This window comes from Mytilus californianus, unplaced genomic scaffold, assembly GCF_021869535.1.
Source record: "Mytilus californianus isolate M0D057914Y unplaced genomic scaffold, xbMytCali1.0.p SCAF_4, whole genome shotgun sequence".
NCBI classification, from domain to species: domain Eukaryota; kingdom Metazoa; phylum Mollusca; class Bivalvia; order Mytilida; family Mytilidae; genus Mytilus; species Mytilus californianus.
Genome location: NW_026262690.1, coordinates 84,534,994 through 84,558,803, shown reverse-complemented (window position 1 = coordinate 84,558,803; position 23,810 = coordinate 84,534,994). Strand labels below are relative to the sequence as shown.

Genomic DNA, 23,810 nt, shown 5'->3' with positions numbered 1-23,810 from the left:
AGAAACGAGCAAGATTTGATGATTTAATGTACAGATGATCAACAATGAACAATGATGACGATTTTACAACTGATAGTTGACACATAATTCTATATAAATCTTCTATTTACTTCATGTTGTTATAAAAACATTCAATTTACAACATTTAATGTCTACAACACTTTTCTGAAATTGAATGTAATTTACATAATTAAAAGATGATGACTTCATTTTCATTCAGGATATAACAATAAAAATATGTCTATAACAAGTACAGTGATTTGTTTATTTTCTGTAACTGTTGTAATTGCTGCCACCACTACTGCCGCCCCAGCTTCCCTGGTTCGTTCCTGAGCTATAAGATCCTTGGTTATATGATCCACTACCCCAACCAGTTCCTTGTTGCTGTTGACCCGACCAGGATTGCTGTTGTTGTTGTCCACCCCATCCTCCTCCTCCTCCTCCATATCCTTGGTTTCCTTGCTGATAATTACCCCATTGCTGCTACAAAATAAAATAAATTCATTAGACTTTATGAACACATACATGAATTTAAAAATTACCGTTGCTACTCAAGTATAAGTCGATCCGACTATAAGTTGGGTGCACTTTTCAGCTCCAAATTCTAAGGATTTAGTCTTGACCCTCGTATTAGTCGGACAAAATTTGGGCATTTTTTTTTTCAGCTGAAAGTAACTGAATGCCGGTAAAACCAATGCAAATCCAGGAATTATATTCATTTCTGCATTAATGTTTGTTTGGTTTGAATTTAGTTGATGCTCATCATGATAATTGTAATGTTAAATTCTCTCTGAAATTGTACTGCAAGGTACCATACCACAAAGGGAAGGCTGGGATTGAGTTTGGGGGTGATGAATCATAAGGGGGTTCAAAAAATTTGGGGGGGGGGGATTTCTTTTCCTTTTTTTTCTTTAAAATTTTCCATTTTAAATTGGTTATTTCTGATTTATATATAAAAGCAAATAAAAATGATATGGTTTGAATAGGTAAATTAAAAAATTTTAAGTTCTTAGACCACTTTCATTCTGTGTGAGAAACCTATGCTGTGTCAAATATTTAATTACAATCCAAATTCAGTGCTGTATCAAGCTTGAATGTTGTGTCCATACTTGCCCCAACTGTTCAGGCTGCGCCCCAGCTTGATACATGCATTGGCTGAAGCATTAGTATACTGTATATCCGAAAAAGGCCCCTAATTCCTTAACTGTTGGTACCATAACCCCCAAAATCAATCCCAGCATTCCCTTTGTGATATGGAACCTTGTGATACAATGTCAGAGAGATCCATACACTTACACACAAGTTATGTCTGGAAGTTACAAAAATGCTTATTTTTGGCCCCTTTTTGGTCCCTAATTCCTTAACTGTTGGTACCATAACCCCCAAAATCAATCCCCACCTTCCTTTTGTGGTATTGAACCTTATGGTGAAATTTCATAGAGATCCATTCACTTAAACTTAAGTTAGAGTGCGAAAAACTAATGTGTCTTCGAACAACGACGACGACGACAACGCCGCCAACGTCATACCAATATACGACCACAAAAATTTTTTTGCGGTCGTATAAAAATTAAGTGAAGCTAATCAATATATTAAAATAACTAACTCCAACTCATTAGTGTCATCTGTTTACCTATCACTGATAGTTTTCACACCTTTAGTAAATACAACTCTTTGTCTCTTAATTGGGGTTATCAATGGATTATATTGGCTTGTCAATCAATTTTGTAATTTTTGTTTACCTGAGACACTTTAATGAATAATATTTTGATATTGGGAATGAATCTTAAAATTATTTTTTGATTATTATATGATTTATAAGCATTGAATTGATATCATGATATCACAATAATGACACAATAACTCCGCTGAAAACATCCTTTCACATATTTGGTACATTGTTATCTCCTTTTCATTTTTGGTTCTTGGCTCTTCTTTGGGTTTAAACACAAACCATGTGACAATGAAAATCAATACACAAACCGGAAACAGTAGAATTTCAACACGAATTTGCAGAAAATGTTTACCAAAGAACAAATAAAACACAAAGACAGTATTGTAGTCATTTATTTTCAACAAAAACTTTTTATTTATTGTTTTATGTAGGTTTGGCAATCAAAAACGTAGTTTTGACCAGGAAATTCACTCCTGACCACTTTTTTCAAGCTTGGATTTTTCCTCTGGTCGCTAGATCTCGTCTATTAGTCGGTTCCCCTCTCTGGATTATGAATTTTACTCCCAATTTTGCGACTAATAGGCGAGTAGGAACGGTAAGCCCGATTAAAATTGTTATTGTAATCTAATCAAGCTGTATGTAATTTCTGAACAAAAAGAAAACCGTTTAAATTTCTTTACATACAGCCGAGAACAATGGTCAGCTACCATAAATTTCCATGCAATTATTTAAGTTTTGCTAAATCCACCCATTATTTCAAAATCTTCATTTTGATGCGAGTTTGTTGTTTCAGATTCTATTTACTCGACAAAATTTAGAACAGTAGTGGTTCATGGCAAAAGAAATATATTGTACATTTGCCTTAAAAATATCTCTTCTAGACAGTTTCTCTTTACTTGGAAGTGTCATTGCAAGCTTACAGGGATCATTTCTTTGCTGGTTTGCCAAGATAACCTGACATATTATCATTTTCATGATTTTATATCATAGTAAAGTCTACTACATTTTAGTAAGAACTTATATAAGAAATAAATTCCTGTTATAGCAAATGCCTTACCCCATATCCTTGCTGCTGATTTCCCCAATTTCCTTGATTACCCCAGCTGCTTTGGTTTCCCCAATTTCCACTCCCTTGGTTACCCCATGTTCCACCTCCTTGGGAGCCCCATCCACTGCTGCCCTGTCTACCACCACCTCCATAACTACTTCCACCACTCCTGGAGTCTCGGCCCTAAAATATAGAATTTCATCTTAAGTTTCCTACAATGGCAAAAGGTTACAGACTGACTTATCAATCTTAAGTCGAGATTTACAACAATATGCAAACTTAACTTTGTCTTAATAATACATCAATGGTTTCTAGGATTTATAAAGTTTGTACTGTAAATTCAGAAATTATTGCAATGTTTTTATTATTGCGAAAAATGCGACGGTTATAATCGCAATAATTTAAACTCGCATTTTGAATTTTTTTAATATGAATTAAACAGGATTTTTCTCAATATAGCAAATATTAAAATCGCATTTTAGTCTAAAATGACAAAATCGCAATAATAAATGCATGCAATAATTTCTGAATTTATAGTATTTCTTTATTTGGTTCATTTTCTATTCAAACTAATTTCGAGCTATGAAATTCTTTTTTAAAAATTAATAAAATGCTCCGCTGGGCGCAGCTTGATACGACCGCAGAGGTCGAACCCTGAACAGTTGGGGCAAGTATGGACACAACATTCAAGCTTGATACAGCTCTGAATTTGGATTGTGATTAAATATTTGACACAGCATAGGTTTCTGACACAGAATGAATGTGGTCTAAGAACTTAAAAATTTTAAATTGGACATTCACCTATTATGGTCCAATATCCAAAATCTAAATACATGGTTAGATTCAGCATATCAAAGAACCCCAAGAATTCAATTTTTGATGAAATCAAACAAAGTTTAATTTTGGACCCTTTTGACCTCAATGTGGACAAAGTTGATAACGGGACCCAAAAATCAAAAATCTAAATACATGGTTAGATTCAACATATCAAAGAACCCCATATATTCGATTTTTGTTGAAATCAAACAAAGTTTAATTTTGGACCCCGATTTGGACCAACTTGAAAACTGGGCCCATAATCAAAAATCTTAACTTAAAATGGAAAATTTTAAAAGAAGCTAAAAATGAAAAAAAAAAAAAATCCCCCCCCCAAAATTTTTTGAACCCCCTTATGATTCATCACCCCCAAACTCAATCCCAGCCTTCCCTTTGTGGTATGGAACATGGTACCTTGCAGTACAATTTCAGAGAGATCCATACGCTTGAACACAAGTTATTGTCTGGAAACTAGAAAAATGCTTATTTTTGGCCCCTTTTTGGCCCCAAATTCCTAAACATTTAGGGCAATTACCCCCAAACTCAAACCCAGCTTTCCCTTTGTGATATGGAACCTTGTAGTACAATTTCAGAAAGATCCATACGCTTACACACAAGTTATTGTCATGAAACTAGAAAAATGCTTGTTTTTTGCCCCTTTTTTGGCCCCTAATTCCTAAAATTTTGAGGCAATTACCCCCAAAATCAATCCCAGCATTCCCTGTGTGATATGGAACCTTGTGGTACAATTTCAGAGAGATTCATACACTTGAACACAAGTTATTGTCTGGAAACTAGAAAAATGCTTATTTTTTGCCCCTTTTTGGCCCCTTATTCCTAAACGTTTCGGGCAATTACCCCCAAACTCAATTCCAGCTTTCCCTTTGTATTATGGAACCTTATAGTACAATTTCAGAAAGATCCATACACTTTCACACAAGTTATTGTCATGAAACTAGAAAAACGCTTGTTTTTTGCCCCTAATTCCTAATATTTTGAGGCAATAACCCCCAAATTCAATCACAGCATTCCTTTTGTGATATGGAACCTTGTGGTACAATGTCAGAGAGATCCATACACTAACACACAAGTTATGTCTGGAAGTTACAAAAATGCTTATTTTTGGCCCCTAATTCCTTAACTGTTGGTACCATCTCCCCCAAAATCAATCCCAACCTTCCTTTTGTGGTATTGAACCTTATGGTAAAATTTCAGAGAGATCCATTCATTTCAACTAAAGTTAGAGTGCGAAAACCAATGTGTCTTCGGACGACGACGACGCCAACGTCATACCAATATATGACCGCAAAAAATTTTGCGGTCTTATAAAAAAATTCATTGCGAAATCTAATGGAATAAAAGCAATCAGAGAAAGTAAATTGGGTGCTTTTTAAGGCACTTGCATATAAATTTCTATACTATATTCTAAAGATGGATAAGTATAGAACATATTTTAGCATTGAGAATATGGTTCACAATTTTATGGTTGGTGAGGCTTCTAAAAAAGTCTGTTTAAAGATCCTCCAATCCTTATTTATTTTTTTCTGCATATTTTTAAAATGTATGTGATTTTAACTTTCAATTAAGATTTCAAATTCTTGTTCACTTAGTATGACATATTTTAATTACCTTCCAGCCTCCACTACTTCTGTCGTCTCTCCTTCTATCCCAACTTCTATCATCTCTACGATCTCTACCTCCACCCCCATACCTGTCTCTACCAGAATCTGAAATGATGAATGTATTGATGTTCAAACCTGAAATCTTTCTTCACATAAATGTTAAGCTGAATAGACATACAATTAGAACTGCATGTGAAACAACAAATGGGCTAAACAAGTGCATTTTCAAAGATCACAAGCTTGAAACAAACAAAGGCTAAAATAATGGAACATAATTTCTTCAAAAAAATTCTTTCTATTAGTTTTTCAATGTAAAAGTATTGTACTGTAACCCCTCTATTTTGGATTATCTGATACTAAGGTTTCATAAAAGGTCATATGTTCGACTGTTTTCAAATAAAAACATTTTCTGTATAAGGGGAGGGTTGAACGCTCAGAAACATGTTGTACCAGGACACATTCTTCAAGAGCCTGTCAGAAGCCTGTAATTCAGTTGTTTTTCTCGGTTCATGTCTGTCATTTTTTTTATTCATAAATTGTTTTATTATAATGTATGTGTTTTTCTCATTGTTGAAGGCAGTACAGTTGCCTATAATTGCTAACATCCACTTCATTTTAACTCTAGTGTATAGTTGTCTCATTGGCAATCATACCATATCTCTTTATTTTTATATGTGCTGCTTTATATTCACAACTGGTTGTCCAATCAAAAGCAAATTGCCTGTCTATTTCTATACATTAATCCTACCTCTACCTCCTCCTCCTCTTCCACCACCACCACCACCACCACCCCAGCTATTTCCACCACGTCGTCTATCATCCCTCCAACTATCACGTCCTCCACTATGTCTCCTGTCACCCCTGCTGTCTCTGCGATCTGATAACATTTTATTAATTAATAATGATTAAGAATAAACATTTAAAACTTAAAATATAAATCCAAATGAAACTAATTTGGCTCTAGATAGAAGGTATGTTTTGAATTAATAATATTGTAAATTTGTCAAATAACACATTAAGTAATGTTGTGTAAAGTATAAACTGAGTGGCCCTCCTGGCAAAAAATATCTTAGACAGTTTTAGTGGAAATTATTTTAAATTCCAAAGCCTGTTATTTGACAAAAACAGCAGAGCGGAACCAAACTTAAACTCGATCGGTAACTAATCAAAGCAGCATCACACACTAAAAATCAGCTTAAAATGTGAAGGTGTTTAGAAAAAAAAGTCTATATAACTTAATTTCACGAAATTTTCAAAGTCCAAAGCCCGTAATTTCTACAAATATCAGAGGAGCAGAACCAAACCGTGACCTCGATCTGTAACTCGTTGTAGTAGACTTTCATACTAAAAATTCGTAAGGGTTCCACGGAACCCAGTGTCTCGCCTACTTTTTCTGTTAATCGCAGGCTCAACAAAAATGAGGAAGTAAATCAATAAAAATATTCCTCTTGATACTATCTTTTGATTGTAAGAAGCTTCTGTCCAAGTTTGGTAAAAATCCGGGATAGTTTATGAATCTAATAAATGTTTAAAAACTTCAACTGCAGACTGAATGTAATGTTAACTGGAAGAAAACAAAATTTCCTTCTAGATACTAGCATTTGATCATAAACAAGCTTCTGTCCAAGTTTGGTACAAATCCAAAATAGTATAAGAAAGTTATTAAAATTTTAAAAACTTTAACCACAGAGTGAATGTGTTGTTTCCTGGCAGAAAATCTAAGTCCATTTAAAAGTAAAATAAGGAAAAAATGGATTTTTTTTTTACAAAATTTACTTCTGGATACTATCTTATGATCATAAACAAGCTTCTGTCCAAGTTTGGTACAAACCCAGGATAGTTTAAGAAAGTTATTAAAATTTTAAAAACTTTAACCACAGAGTGAATGTAATATTTCCCGGCAGAAAAACTAAGTCCATTTATAAGTAAAATACGGAAAAAATGGAATTTTATTTTTACAAAATTTACTTCTGGATACTATCTTATGATCATAAACAAGCTTCTGTCCAAGTTTGGTAGAAATCAAGGATAGTTTAAGAAAGTTATTAAAATTTCAAAAACTTTAACCACAGAGTGAATATTTGTGGACGCCGCCGACGAAATGTAGGATCGCTATGTCTCGCTTTTTCGACTAAAGTCGAAGGCTCGACAAAAATCAACTCAATATGTGAAGGTTTTTAGAAAAAGAAGTCTGTATTACTATTAATTTCACAAACATATCTGTATAACTGTTCATTGTTGAATGACAGATGAGGGTGAAACCATATGGCCCCAACCAAAATAGGCGAGGCTATAAAAATATTCATTAATACATGCCCTTTTTTTCATTCACTTACTTCTTCAACTATTGCTTTTTGCCAGAGGAAATATTCAGATTTATCTTGGGCAAACAGATACATTACATTTATTTTCTGCCAATTATGAATCCTGATAGAAAACTAATCTTGTAAGATTCATTTGACTTATGCCCATATGCATTCAACCAGACAGGTGAAAAGCTCAAATCTTATAATCAAAAACTGACCTTCAAATCTACTTTTTTTGGATGGAGGAGGAAGTGCAGCCTTTCCTTCCTTGACATACTCCTCTACAAGTTTAGTTGCTTCTTCTTTGTCAAGTTCTATGAACTCCACTGTATCAAACAGAACACCTTCTTCTGGTAGTGTGAAATTAGCTGAAAACACCATTACATAACAATCAGTACATGACAAAAACAACAGAAACAAGCTGTTCCATTAAATTTCCAGGAAGGATTTAATGAAACAGCTTTTTACATACATAAAAGACAGTTCTACATCAATATTAAAATATTTTAAGTGTAATTTAAAATGTGTTGTGTCTTCACATCCTACCTTTCATTTCAAGAACTGCTTTTTCAGGGACATCCTTGCCTTCATCCTTTTCTCGTGTCTCAACGCGCTTTTTGTATTCTTCATCAGTGGGAACAATCACTACTGCTTTACGTTGAAAACCTTCAAAAGGCTGCATTTTACGTCTTCTTGCGGATGCATACACATTTGTCTAGTATGGCAACAAAGAATATATAGATAATTATTCTTGCTAAATACATGGCTGCCATAGATGGCATCATCAACATCATCCTCCAAATAAATTCATGGTATCACCCCTCCCCTACCTACCTTTGTTATCCAGATGATCTGTCCAACCCTATCCCCAATCAATAATACATCAAATATACATAATTATCAAGGCTTCATATTGGCCATCACCACAACATAATAATACAGCATTCTTCATCAATAATATCAGTACAGATTCAGTATCAACAAATATATATGGTAACTGGTTTACAGTACAAGTTGTAGAATGTGTCTATACATTACTTGTTCCTCCTGGGTATTATGCACATCAATCTAGTTCAGGGGGAGCTTCTCAAACAGAAAAACAGCACTTACCTCTGATATGATGATTCCAAGGGGAGGATGATGTAACGTCAGTCACAAATAAAATGTTATTTACTTACCATACCTACCTATCCTGTGTGTATTGACTTGCTGAAGTTCTAGCTCTAGTCTCTTAAAAGCATATATGTTTTAGACATCTTGTCTATTGCTATAATTGTATCTAGCAACATATGGTTCCTTTCAGATATTTTGTATCCTGTCATTTAGATATTATTATATCTACCAACATATTGTTCATTTCGTATATTTTGTATCCTGCTATTTCTATACAATTGTATATACTAACATTTTGTCCCTTTTATATATTTTGTATCAGTCTGTGACTATATTCTTTGATACAATGAATATCTTTCTTTGTTTTGCCAACACTACTCATGAACTTTGGCAACATGATCCCATACTAGCATTTTATAATACAATTTTTTTGGATGACTGCAAACTGGTCAATGTAACTTGAAACATGTGTGGTTCTTTTTTTTCAAAACGGATTTAAACCATTCTTAGGAATGATCTGTTATATATATATATCATAATACTCTCTAAATTCACCTATTACTTGCGACTGATATCATGCATTTAATTTGTTTGTCCCTGTATTATTATTCATCATAATCAACCTTATGGGATAGAAATCAAATAAATCATGCTGAGTAAAGTATTGCTATGCTCTGACCTACATCTATATACCTCTTATACTAACCATATTAAAGCTACTACTAGTTTATATACCCATTAACATATCAACCAATTTGTTCTGTCTTATATCAGACATTTACCAACACTCAATTTAAAATCAATAGCAACACATATTCAATATAACCTTTAGAGAAACACTAAGCTTGCATGAACAATCTTCAGTTTAAACTGAGATTCAGTAACCACAGGGTACTAAGGGCCTAAATATCTTAAACAACAGAAATCCTATAATCTATGTAGAACTTTTATTTCAATAACGATAGCTTGTCAAGTCTTAATATATTGTCTCCTTCTTCATCACTTGTTATATTGATGCAATTCAATGCAATGTATATATTGTTTCAACTTTCATTATAATTCCTTGTTCCAACTGTATTTCTCCAATCAAAATAACATCAATCCATTTCACTAAAATTCCAGTCAGGATACTCCAAAAATCTCCACATATCCTTTTTTCGGTTAAAATTCATATTGTGTCACAGCAAATCCCAATGTATACATTTACATCCATAATAAATATTCCCCCTTAATAGTCCATGTATTCTTTCTGGACTGACGGAAATGGCGCTGAAAGTTACTGTTGCTCTTCCCACCAGTTGTTACAAACACAGGGCAAATACAAAATACCGGAAATCACGATTAAAAACGATAGTTTCAAGTTACAAGAACCATTTTACAGTCATACCCTAAGTCTTACCAAGTGTCTTTTCCTAACATACCTGATCTAAAATGTAGTTCCTCTTTTTAGTAGCTCCTACTTCTAAAAGCTTGTTTAGACATTTTGTAGACTTGTCGATCAATACATCCCAGCGTCCTGCATAATTCTTCTTACGAGGGAGACCCATTACCTATAAAAAAAAATTGAGTGCATTTTATCACCTTTCACTTTACCTTATTACTATACTTTTGAAAAAGACCAATATTGGTCATAAGCACAAATACACTGTATCACACTGACCAGCTAAAATCACAACATAAACCATGTGCTTGTTAGCTTATTCTCTTAATAGGCGATCATTTCTATTTCTCTTGCAGGTGATCATTTCTATTTCTCATGCAAGTGATCATTTCTATTTCTCTTAATAGGTGATCATTTCTATTTCTCTTAATAGGTGATCATTTCTATTTCTCTTGCAGATGATCATTTATATTTCTCTTGCAAGTGATCATTTCTATTTCTCTTGCAGGTGATCATTTCTATTTCTCTTAATAGGTGATCATTTCTATTTCTCTTAATAGGTGATCATTTCTATTTCTCTTGCAGGTGATCATTTCTATTTCTCTTAATAGGTGATCATTTCTATTTCTCTTGCAGGTGATCATTTCTATTTCTCTTGCAGGTGATCATTTCTATTTCTCTTGCAAGTGATCCTTTCTATTTCTTTTTTTTTTCAAAAGATAAAAAAATTTGAAACCATAATTGCTTGGACAGGTTCAACTGAATCAAACTCAGTCATATTAATTTTAATAACCTACAATATTTAAAATAGCTATTGATGAAATTTTAAATGCATTATGAAAATGCAAGAAAGTGCATTAACAGATGCTTGGTATCCAATATACAACAGTGTATTCCTGGGGACCATATGTTAACCTCTAGAACTCTTTCAGTATTTTCGTCTCATCAGGTTGCCTCCTCATTGCACATTGTGCAGTACAATATTTCTCTTCAATAGACAATAAATTTTAAAAAGTCAGGGAAGGAACTTACATTTATTATTTGACCATTGCATGGAAAAGAATTTGTTTTCCTTTCAATTCCCTGATCCAACTTACCCTCATTTTGTCAATGATATTATTGGTTCCCAGAACATTGTATCTTTTGTCAGCATTTTCAGCCACACATTTGTCAACCCAGTATGTCTTTCCTGCACCAGGCAATCCAACCATACAGATAATCTAAAAAATAATCCAGTAATTAAAAATACATAAAGAGATATCATACAATTTCTTTTTTAAAATGAATTTCCACTATGATCTAAATATTGGACAACTTTAAAATGACTGGTCTAGCTACTGACTAATGTTAATCTCCAAAGTTGATTGTCACATTGTTGTCAACATAATGGAATTTTATGCGACTGCCATACAAGTGAGAGGTCTAGCTAGCTTTAATCCACCATTTTCTACACAAGGAAATGCCTGTACCAAGTCAAGATATGACAGTTGTTTTCCATTCGTTTGATGTGTTTGAGCTTTTGATTTTGCCAATTGTTAAGGGACTTTCCATTTTGAATTTTCCTTGGAGTTATGTATTTTTGTTGTTAAATTTTTTTCTTTTTTCATACATCTTTATGCTAGCTAGACCACTATCATACATCCTCTTTCATCTAATTATCAATATATATTTAACTTGTACAACCTCATATTTTGGACTTTCTATTATCATGGTTCCCTTTAGATATATGAATTTATTGTTTTTTAAATAATAAAATCTGGTGAAACCCAATATGAGTTGCAATAACAATTTATCTGAAAAATTTCTATATGCAAGGATGTTATTAAAAAATTAGGGGATAGATGCTGCATTATGCTAGACATTGACCTACCTCACACTCTTCTTTCTTTTCTGGTGGAGCAATTCCTTTTACTCTTTCTTCCAATGGTACTTTATCAATAAATACAAAGTCCTCTTTCAATTCAAACCAAGGCTCTTCCTAGAAATAAATGTAAAATAGATATACAACATTTACTAGGAAGTCTGATACATAATCAATTTCTACTCATCCCACTTGCATTTCCCAAAGTTTGAAGCCAGCCTTTAACCATTCAAGTGAAGTGTCTGATAAAATTTTAAAATCAAGATTTTGTTATGCTTACCAGTTTAAAGACTAAAAAATCTCAGCTAATCAGATGTATGTTGGTCATTATTGATAGACAGGGCTATGTTTACTGGGTGCAGAAAGATGTTGAGAGAAGACAATCACTACAGTTCATCTTTTGCTTAGCTTAGCAAAAGATTTAATGTACACAATGTTGTGAATTACTTACCTGTGCACCAAAGTTGACTTCAAATGAAGTATTTTTTGTTAAAATATGTGGAAACATGGCATTTCCTTCTAGCTTGGATTTTTCAACTTGGAAACAAATTCCGAGATCATCTCCATTCTTTGCATAAGATAGGTATGCTTCCTCTTCATCCATTTCATAATCCTGAAAGAAAAAAAATTAGGCCCTACAATTCTAATTAAACCTACTACTACTACTACTACTGAGGACCAAGTGTTCAAGAACAAACTGATAACTTCACTAATACATTCCCCATTTCCATTCTCAATTTTAACTATCTTGAAAATAATTTTTTTTAGGCAAAAAGCCAAATTAATTAATGTTCTTCTGCTATATTAATTTCCTAAAATTTCTGATATACAGTTGTCTCACATTTTTTTTAGAAATGATTTAAATCACTTTGTTTTTATTTTCAATAAATGCTAACTTCCAGATAACTTTATTTTAAATAGATAATCTTCCAATTTTTCATGTAAAACTTCAGAAAAAGTTAACCTTGTCCATCAAATTAAACAACAATTTATTAAAGACAGATATTGATTAAATGACATCTTTATCTAATAACTTTATATTTTAAAAACAAGAGTTTAAAAAAAAAAGTTTTGAAATTATGTAGTTGAAACCTACAACATAAGCTGTAATGACATCCCCTGCTGTAAACTGTTGTCCATAATCAATAAATTTAGTGTCTGTTGAAGCTTTTCCTGTTCCACCAAACCCAAAAGATAAAGGTTCTTCTCCTGAAATAACAAATAATCAATTTGACTTTCAAATAAACTTGTTTTTTTTTTATTATTTCTTCTCTGGAACAAATTTTCAGTCTGGGTCTTCAAAAGAAACAGAACACACAAAAAAAAACACATTGTAGTTAAAATTATTTTACTATCTTGTTTGTTTTGCAGATTGCTCTCTTCAAGTGCAGGAGGTTGGAGTTTGACAAGTCAAACGCCTTAAAACTGGTATTTACTGCTTTGCAACTCTGCATGCAGCTCTCAAGTCAAATATCAAGTGACTGGTCATCACAATAACGTCTAGGTCAATGTTGTCCTGCAAATTCTTTCCTTGTGAGTTTCCACATAACAGTCAGTATAATACAAAGCAGGGTACATTAATATGGCATAAGCATGTCAAGGTTCTGAATATACATGTGATACTTGCTACTGGACATTATGTACCTTTCAATAAATCAATCAAAGATCATCTAATGAACATAATCAGACATTACCTAATTGCATAGATGTGGTTGAAGCAGACCATCCAACACGAAGTACATGTGTGATAATTTCTTCCGGAGGTAAATGGTCAACACTTAGGTTTTCCAGCAACTAAAATGCAAATCAAAATATAAATCCTTGTTTAACAAATATCATAAGTTTCATAAATTAAGTATTAAACAAATTGCAAGGACAAAGTCTTTGTATCAAAATTGACCCGTTTTTCAATTATTTCAATAGCAAGGAGTCCGATCAGGTGGTGTCGATCTGGGCCGTGGCTTGAGGATTTGAAAGAGAGCAAGCTAAACCCCAGTACAAATATCCTGCTTGGCCATTTAATTTCATTTATTAATGCTATTCAGTCAACTTGAGAAGTATTGTGCACCAATGGCCAGTTGGACACACCATCTTATATATTCTTATTCTGCACACCTTTTCAAATTGTAATTTCAACAGTAAGATGAACTACTCTTTTATTCTTGATATTTTTTTTTTATTTCAAATCAATATGTATTGTTCATTCAAGTATATTCTACCAAACAAATGACAACTCCTTGTACACAATATACCATTCAATAACAGGAAACTTAAAACTTTCATATCGTCCTTGACTTTAAAAATTTACTTACTTTAACCTCATATGCTACTTGTCCTTTTGTTATTCCATAATTTGCACGTACTCCTGCCCACATCATGGCAAAGCCATCGTCTGTCATGGGTTCAGCTGACAGATTATTCTCTCCAAGCTTCAAACTCAAATCAGAGTTGACTGCAAAAAAAATAACATTTCCTTTACAAACAGACACTAAGTATGTTGATAATGTTTTCTCCATACAACAAATTGATGAATGGGGAAATAAGAAAATAATTGTTGTCCACTAAATTAAACCTTGGAGGAAGTTGATATATACATTTTGTAATTACTTAATATGTAAAATACTACAAAAATACAACCAGAATGAACAATAATCATCACATTTAAAAACTGATGGCTGGACTTGGACAAAAATATCTATTAAAACAAAACTTTTGAGTACTTACATCTGTCAAATAATACACTTTCAGATGTTTCCCATGCTTCATCCTCCATAACAACTTTCTTTGGAGATCTACTGCGACTACGCCTGCAATATTTTAAAATATATAACATAAAAATACTGCACACAGTTGCAAAATTTGCTAAAGAATACACATCTGGCTGTCCTTATATATAATCTGTATGCATCGTCAGGATATGTAATTTGTCAGTGTGTGAAGTTTTGGGTTGAGTAATAGGATGGGCCAACCTGAAGAGTTGATAATTGTTATATGCTGATGTAGTGTTTAGAATTAAGTGCAAATGATAACATGATTTTCTGCAGATGTATGTCTTTTGAGCTAGCATGCAAGGAATCCAAACCAAGTGTGTTAATCTAGTAGGGTTTTATTCATATCTCATTTTCATGTTCTCATCCTAAATATGAATTTAATATATATTTGAAGGTACGATTTTGCTGAAGGAAATAAAAAGCAGAAATAGTTAAAAATGAAGCCAATCACTGCCAGCTTGTATTATTAAGAAACCATAATATAATGATAATGATGTTTGGTGTTTAACATCGTGTGAAGAAATTTCAATCCGAAAATTCAAACCGTCTATATATAGCGGAGGTCTTCCCATAAGTGGAATGTATTTGAAACAAACTCTATGAATCAATCATTTGTTATTTTCATAAAGAAATGGACAATTCAAGAAAATAAAATATACAAAAATTTACATCTGTTACATGTAAATGTATATGCAATCAAATTAATCATTTATTTCATTACTGAAAAGTCTTTTGAGAGTTTGCAGTTTTATAGGGGTGTTCAACTAAAATATCAGCAATGTTCAAAAATGTACCTTCTTTCTCTTGAATGAGATCTCCTCCTTTCCCTGGATCTACTTCTGTGACGGTCGTGTGACCTTGACCTTTTCCTTCTGTGTTTTGTTTCCTCTGAAATGTATAAATAAGATCAATTTCATCACATTTCACAAATTCTTGTTCGTCTGATGATAAGTCATTTTAATTGTTAAGAAATTTCCTTATACTAGTTTATTAATAACATCAGTCATTTCTAAGAATGAAAGAATTGACATGTAATATTTGCTACTATCTATTAAGCATGAGCTGGATTTCGTGACTTGACAAGAGCATCTAAGTAAATAACATGAGGCTGTCAAAATGAGAGCAAATAGAGTTTTCCTTTTATTTGTTTGGTGTAATTGCTAATTCAATCTTTACTTTACAGCATAAGTGAAAACATCCCAATCAAACTTAGCCTCCATTTTGTTATGATTTTATCTTTAAAGAATTTGTTGATCATTTCACAATTAATGCATGGAAACAGTTTGGAGCTTCCTACTGGCAGCAACACTGTCCCAAATAAATGACCAGGCCTTTTGGTTTGATAACCCTAATAAAATCTATTTTGTCAGTTAATTACCATCATCACAAGTAGCTTCATCTACTGTTTGCAATTCTTGTCCAGCAACCTCTTCTTCTATATTAGTAGACTCTCCGTTTGCTTTATCCTCTCCATTTTGTTTATCGACTTCAATAGATTCTGGCTCTTCTGTTTTTTCTGATTTCTCTTCAGCTTTGGGTTCTTCCTTTTTAGGTTCTGCTTTGGGTTCTTCTTTCGGTTCCTCCTTTTTAGGTTCTTCAACTGATTCTTCCAAAGGGGTTTCTTCAGCAGGCTAAAAAGAGAAAATAGAAATACATAGTCTTTGTTTTATGTCATTAACTAAATACTTGCCAACCACTTTCTAGTTTATTTAGAGAGATGATCCTAGGAGAATATGATGCTCAGAATGGAATATGAAGTTTTGTACAATTTCAAGTGGGCTACCTTCCACCCAACACATATTAATCCAGCTATCAATATTTACACACAGTGGAATAAAATGACTTGGTATGTTTCAATAAACTTTAATTCAAATATCATTCTCTTCCGACTGAGATGCATATTTGCTATTATTATATTTATACTTAACCTTGTTTTACTGTAAACTAACATATTTACAACTTCAACACATACTACTGTGGATTCATTTATTTTCGTGGGTATCAATTTTCGTGGATTGAGGAAAACTTGCATATTCGTGGATATTTGATTTCGTGGTTTTCCAAAAGTTTGCATATAATCATACAGCAAATTTGCAATTCGTTGAACATTTAAATTCGTGGTTTCCCTGTACCAACGAAATCCACGAAAATTGGTATCCAACGAATAATAATGAATCCACAGTATTAAATTATAAGACATTATATACTTGTATAAAGTAGACCACATATAAATACACATAAAAAAGTTAACCATACCTTTTCTTCTGTTACTTCAGGTGCTTCCTGAGAGCTTTCATCCAAACTTTGGTGACTAGTATCTTGGTCTTGTGAGGATTCATCTAATATGGAATCGTCGCCTACTGAAAAACCTGAGTAAATATCATTAATGTTCTACAAGCAAGAACATCACTAAATACATCTACAGTTAATTTTTATGGATTCTGCCTCAATTGTGATTGAAATTCATTTTTTTATTATTATCTTGTTTGGTTTCTAAACAAAAGCATAATTTGTACTTAAAGATATATAAGATAAAAGAATCTCCTGTAGTTGGTGATCGCAATACTGGTATACCAAAAGATAATAAACAACAAATGATCAGAGGGATCATTATAATTATTGGCAAAGAACAACTAATTTTGAATTAACTTTCATGACTTGTTGGTCAGTATATTAAAGACGGCTTTTTTCATTTAACGAGTATTTTTATAACTTTCACAATATGATACAAACTTTAATTGATTAATGTAAATGAATGATTAAAATATAGTTTTTCATTTGATTCTTTACCTCTGCTTCATATGACCCTTACGATGGGACTCGGTGGCTGAGCAGTCTACGTAGTCTTTACTAATGAACGACTAGCCTGTCAACACTGAGGTTGTGAGTTCAAATCCTGCACTAACAGATGCCTTCAACTCCAATCTTAATTGACTATGATTGTTAGTTTTTCTACCGAAGGTTGGTGGTTCTCTCGGATTTCCTCCACCAATAAAAACGGAACGCCACGACATAACACGTTACTGGCTAGTGATGAAAGTGCCATTAAAACACCAATCAAAACTAAAAACGATTATATTTCCTCCTTATATAACAATAAAAACAATGGCCGAAATTATCGACTTTTCAAGGTATGGCCGAAACGTCTCGCATCGACCGAAATTGGGGGCTTCCAAAATATTTTATTTTCACAATTCAAAATCTTTTTGCCTATATTTAAATTTTCAATTTTTTTGTCTAAATTTATAAATTGTTCTTACCTGATTCGCCCTTTTCTTCCTTCAATGCTTTGGTGAGTCGTCTAGCAAGAACTGCTTTTGTTCCTTTTGTATCGAGTCCTCTTGCTTTCAATTCATCTCTCAGTTCTGCAACTTTTAACTTATTTGGATCAATGTCACTCATGTTTTCAGAATTAATGTATGAAAATGAAATAAATGCAAATTGTTTGGTATATTATAAGGCGATGTTAAGCAGCTAAAAATGTACTTGTTCTGCAAAGCATTTAACTCTACCACCCGAAATTACAAATGGCAGCCAAAGGACGCACATGGATGGTTTATTGATATTCTAGATTTACGTTACAACATATACGAAACGAAACTAATCACACTAAGTTTACTGTGATCAAGGATTTGTATAGTGATTTACAAATCCTTGCTGTGATCAAGTAATTTTATAAAAGTTTAGATGTAAACTAAACCAGAGACATATAATACAATACCACACAAAACAGGCAAGTAACAAACAAACAAACAGACAATGAAATGAAATGAAATGTGAAATGAAATGAAATGAAATGAAATGAAATGAAATGAAATGAAATGAAATGAAATGAAATGAAATGAAATGAAATGAAATGAGATGAGATGAGATGAAATGAAATGAAATGAAATGAAATGAAATGAAATGAAATGAAATGAAATGAAATGAAATTAAGACAACACCAAACACGGAATTGACTAAAAAGTTTTCGATTTGTACACTCGTATTGGCCCTACAGCAGTGCTTTTTGTGACATTCGTACACGGTTCAGAGGACACGAGCAACTTCAACAACAGTAAAAGCACGTGTTGTACTTTAGAGAAAGACCGTGACAGAGAAAAAAAAAAATGAAAATTAAGAGAAAAAGTTCGGGAACCATCATTATTTTTGTGTCTAAGAAAAAATGGTCCACTCACGGTTCATAATTGGCCTATGAATTTTGTCTTAAAATTTGTTTTATTCAAATGAACATCAATTAGTTCATACATATATATACGTTATTGGCCTTGAACTATAGATGTCAATAACTGTGAGTACTCTTAATCAGTTAGATCTGTACTTAGTGTCTTTTTGTTGTGGGGATGTATATAAGTACCCTGCCACGTCCACTCTGTGTTTTTGTGCTTTGTATCGATCTGATGAGTTAAGCCCTTTTCAAGTGATTTTTATAGTTTGTTCATATATGTTGTACATTACTGTTACACCTTTGTCCCAGGTTAAGGGGGTGGGGGATCCCACGCTTACATGTTTAACCCCGCCACACTCTGTCACATGATGTGCTTGTCCCAAGTCAGGAGCCTGCAATTTAGTGGATAAATTGTCGTTTGTTGCTGTATATCATATTTGTTTTTCGTTCATTATTTTGTACATAAATCAGGCCGTTATATAGTTTTCTAGTTTGTATTGTTTTACATTTGTCATTTCGGGGCCTTTCAAGTTATAGCTGACTATGCGGTATGGGTTTTACTCATTGTTGAAGGCCGTACGGTGACCTATAGTTGTTAATTTCTGGTAAATTTGCATGGTCTCTTGTGGTGAGTTGTCTCATTGGCAGTCATACCACATCTTCTTATTTTTTATATCAAAGTTTATTCCCACACGAAATTAGGGTCTATAGACATAACCCTGTCGTGTTTTACAATAAAAGAAGGTTTGGGGTAAACGTCAATGAGACAGCAACCGTAGGCTATAGACACAAATAACCCGGCCAAAAACACCTAGAAGGCCGCAACAATCAGTCTTCTGTTCATTTCAGAATTTCTTTTTTTATTCTAGATCGTAACTATTGTTATTTTGACATTTTTTATCTCATAAACAGACACAATAAGGCTTTTAATACCAGAAGGATTGATAAATATATTCCTCATACAGTATCAAAATTTTCCCGCTTGTGCACGCATTTAATTAGAAAAATCAAAGCCACGAGAAATTATTTGGATTATTTGGATTGATTGATTGGTATTTAACGCCACTTTCAACACTATTGTGCTATTTCGTGGCGGGCAGTTTTTATTGGTGGAGAAAGCCGGAGTGCACGGAGAGAACCACCGACCTTCGGTATAGGAAAAGAAATTATTTGAATAACAACGGGTATACAGTATGACCTGGCGAAAAGTATGTCAAATATTTGGACTATCATATTTCGGACTTTAATAATTATATCTTTTAATTGTCATCTTTAACTTAAATTTTCCCATATAATTATCTTGTGGTTTAAAATGTACTGTTTTTATTAATCCGATAATGGACGTATCTACGTGTCAAGACAGTTTTTATCAGATTATCTTAACAAAGGACACTCATTGCTAAATCCATACTTACATGTATTTTTTAATATGTTTTATATACTTTTTCCAAATAATTTATATTCAGTTTTGGAAAGGTAATCTAACCGTAAACACCGGATCAATATTGTAAACATTGTTTAACTTTATATTCTTGTGAATCGTTTGTATTAAAAATTGTTCAACTTTCAAGAATCTTCATTTGATAGCCAGCAAATATAGTCTGGTTATAATAGTATGTAATTTCAAAAATTGTTTGTATATCTATATATTATGATAAACATCAATGCACATTATAAATCCGGCATCCGAAGCAATTTTTTATGCTTGTTCCCTTCGTAAATATAACTTTTGTATGCCCTCGTAATATTTATAGGACTTGTTTAAGATCGTCTATATTTGCATCCTTATAGGTAGGACTGAAACAGTACACTTTCAATATTGAAATATCGGCCTATGTAACAGTGTCTAGACCAGAATTTTCCTAATACAGTGGACACAATCCAATAAATACCTCTATGTGAGGTCGTATGCACTTTTTTCAAATGGACTTTTCTGTACTCTATTGCCTTTTTTTCTTTACAAATAAGAAGAAAACTAACAAATAAAGAAAAAAAATAAAATAAATAAATAAATACTAGGCAAAATATGATAAAAGAAAACAAAAAACGCCCCCTCCTTTTTAACCCCAAAAAAACAAAATCAAACAAACAAATTTCAAAAATTACCCACAACACAACAATAAAAAACCTAAAAAAGCAGCAACAAAAAACACAAAACCAAATGCAGGACCGAAACATAAGAAATACAAAAACAAAACAAAAACAAAATACATTGTATATTTTATATATAACAAAGAAAAAGACAACAACACGACAGCAATAACCACAACGAACACATACCCCCAACAAAACCAAGCAAAAGCTTTTACAAAGCAAAACAGCAAAACAGTAAAATATAAAAAAAGAGATAAAATGACCGAAACATAACAAACAAAACAACCAAAAAATGCCCCCCCCCCCAAAAAAAAAACCCCCAAAAATACACCCAATATGCAAAACAATAAACAAAAAAGTATCGTAAAGAAAACAAGACAACTCCCACCATAACCGAATTTTTACAAATACAACAACAAAAAAACAAACAAATAAAAAAGATCCGCCAACAGACCAACAATAAACCCCAAAAAGTCTTCAAGAGCAAAACTATAATGAACAAAACACGAAAAACGAGATATGCATTTTCATCATTGAAGCCTACAGATTATAACGCATGACTAATATCTTTTTTCTATCTTATATTACTTTTGATTTTTCTGTTTTCAGTTTCTCTCTATATATATTGTATAGTTGTACGTAGTCCAAAATACCAACAAAAAAGGGGCACAAATTCAAGGGCACAAGGGCGATGACTTCTTTAAGAAAAGACTTACAATTCCAGCTTTGTTGACCTCCATGAAGCTTTCTATATTTTTTTGCCAACACGTTAAAAGAAGGATAAAAATCGACATTAAAGGACAATCAGTCTCCTATAAGAAGTCAACTGACAATTTCGACAATGTTTACTTATTCGTCGATCTTATCTTGCTCATCATCTTTGCTTTACAGTTTTTCTTTACCTATTGAAAAATCATCATCGAAGAACAATGACTCGATATTATTAGGAGTCGACCTACGATTTCAGCCATGTTGACAAGTTTGTTGATCTTGTCTTGCTAATCATATCTGCTGTTTGAAGTTCTCTCTCTATATATCATAGTTTTCAAGACAATAGGCAAGGTAAAAATCATTCTTCATGCGTATTAACTCCTTCAGAAGGATTCATCTGACAGTTTTGATGTAAATGGACAGTAGGTACATAGATCTCACCATTTTGAACATTTCTGTCCCTGCTAGATTACCCATATCTATAGCGTTTTTCAAGATAAAAGACAACACTTGCATTATATTTTTTAGCCATGTCGGCCATGTTGGTTGGCAACTGTGATCATCGGACATGTTTTAAACTAGATACCACAATGCTGATTGCTGCTCAGTCTGATTCCAATTGTCCTAGTAGTTTCAGAGTAGAAGATTTTTGTCAGAGTTCACGGACGACGGACGCCAAGTGTTGAGAAAAGTATTACTTGACCCTTTCGGTCATATGAGCTAAAATAGTCAGAATAATGTAACTGAATCACGAGGGTAATATAACTTGCTGCGGAGTTTACCTAAGGAGCAAGCATGTTAAAAATCCAACTCAGAGCATTATTCTATCGTACAAAGCAGCTGGTACCAATATATATTGGTTGAAGTATAAGTCTCAGAAAAGAAAAGAAGAGTATATTCATAACCTGCCAACCTGTTATCGTCCTTAATATGCATGTTATATTTTCCACCCGCAGGCGCGTAGCTGCCTTTACGCAAAAAATCATTTGCTTGCACATTTTTTTCACAAAAAAAAATAATTCTGAAATTAAATTACGAATGAGTAGGAAGACAGGTCAACCGGGCTAACTATCCAGCTGACACTCCAAGTCAATATTGGAAGCGAGCCTTGTATTTCTCCTTTCTTGACTATTTCATTGAAGAACTCACAGGACGTTTACTGGATAATTCTGATCGTTTTCAAGGCCAGAACCTTAAATTCAATTAAATACCTGCACGTTTGGAATCTTTGACAGCAGAGTGTATAGACAAAATATACGAAACATTTAGACACGACTTGACGGACAATCAAGAAACCTTCAACTCTGAGGTAAAGAGATGGCAGAGACGCTGGTCGGGTCCAGATGTTATAGAGTAGCCCAAATCTCTGATGTCGTCTCTAGCAGTGACTAAAAAGAAACTATATCCTTCAATAGTTTGCAATCGTGTCAATCTTAGTTACAATGCCAGTAACTACATCAACTACTGAACGGTCATTTAGTGCATTACGGCGACTTAAAACTTATCCCCGTTCAACCATGGTATAGGACAGACTATCTTCGTTGGCGCTCATACATGTTCACAGAGAAATGAATATCGACACCGAGAGAGTTCTGCGATATTTTGCCTTGGCAAAAAATAGATATATGGACTTTGGATATTAACTTTACTTTAAGTCTTACATGAGTATTAACATTTAATAATACAGGCTCAATACAATAACCTTGAAAACATCTAAGATTTATATCCCTCACTTATAAGTCAAGACTTAAAAGTCGCCGTTTGATTTCGTATTCCCATCGTCCGTTCGTCCAAAAGACTATTAATTCACCTTGGGTATCTGTGTCCCAAGTGACCTTCTACCGTTGTCGTAGAAACCTCAGGCTCCTTTGATTCGAAAATGACCTTAGTGAGAAACGCTACGGTCGGGTGTCTTGCAAGAAGCAGGACCTGCTTACCCTTCCGGAGCACTGGAGGTCGCCACATTTTTTTTCGGGGTTCGTGTTTTTTTATCTGTATTTAGTTTTCAATATTGAATGTTTTTGTTTGTTCTTTTGTGTCTTTCTGTTCCCGGGTTGGTCATGTGTCCATTGATTGCCCTTCTATTGATAAACGCTTCGGTTGACTTGTCGACTGATCTTCCCGTTTTATAAAATTTATTTTATATTTGAAAACAACCATGTTAATAAGGAGTAATGTGAATTTCATAAGCATGGCATACCTGGAAAATGACCGAAAAATTATCATTTTCTGCATAAAAAGGTC

The 23,810-nt window shown here is 33.2% G+C and overlaps 2 protein-coding genes across 6 annotated transcripts in view; both read right to left on the bottom strand.

Annotated features, from left to right (window-relative positions):
- Nucleotides 1-9: 9 nt before the first annotated feature.
- On the bottom strand, nt 10-18,142 carry LOC127738750 (heterogeneous nuclear ribonucleoprotein U-like protein 1). 5 transcript variants are annotated; one of them, XM_052250095.1, is made up of 18 exons: nt 17,854-18,142; nt 16,850-16,962; nt 15,972-16,224; nt 15,388-15,481; nt 14,547-14,629; nt 14,135-14,274; nt 13,517-13,616; nt 12,919-13,031; nt 12,274-12,435; nt 11,832-11,939; nt 11,059-11,181; nt 10,002-10,130; nt 8,014-8,182; nt 7,686-7,835; nt 5,910-6,038; nt 5,169-5,266; nt 2,733-2,906; nt 10-483 (listed from the first exon to the last, which is right to left on the bottom strand). In XM_052250095.1, exons 1-18 carry the CDS (start codon nt 17,993-17,995, stop codon nt 265-267), a joined length of 2,499 nt encoding a protein of 832 aa, XP_052106055.1. In that variant the 5' UTR covers nt 17,996-18,142; the 3' UTR covers nt 10-264. The 5 variants fall into 5 exon arrangements, with proteins under 5 accessions (XP_052106055.1, XP_052106056.1, XP_052106057.1 ...); XM_052250096.1 differs by having other exon boundaries at nt 10-480; XM_052250097.1 differs by having other exon boundaries at nt 5,916-6,038.
- LOC127738764 (synaptosomal-associated protein 25-like) overlaps nt 784-23,810 on the bottom strand; it is a 102,913-nt gene continuing 79,886 nt past the window's right edge. Inside the window, exon 8 of the transcript XR_008000159.1 lies at nt 784-1,420. The gene's annotated coding sequence lies outside the window, so the exon portion shown is untranslated. The remainder of the gene's footprint in view (nt 1,421-23,810) is intronic.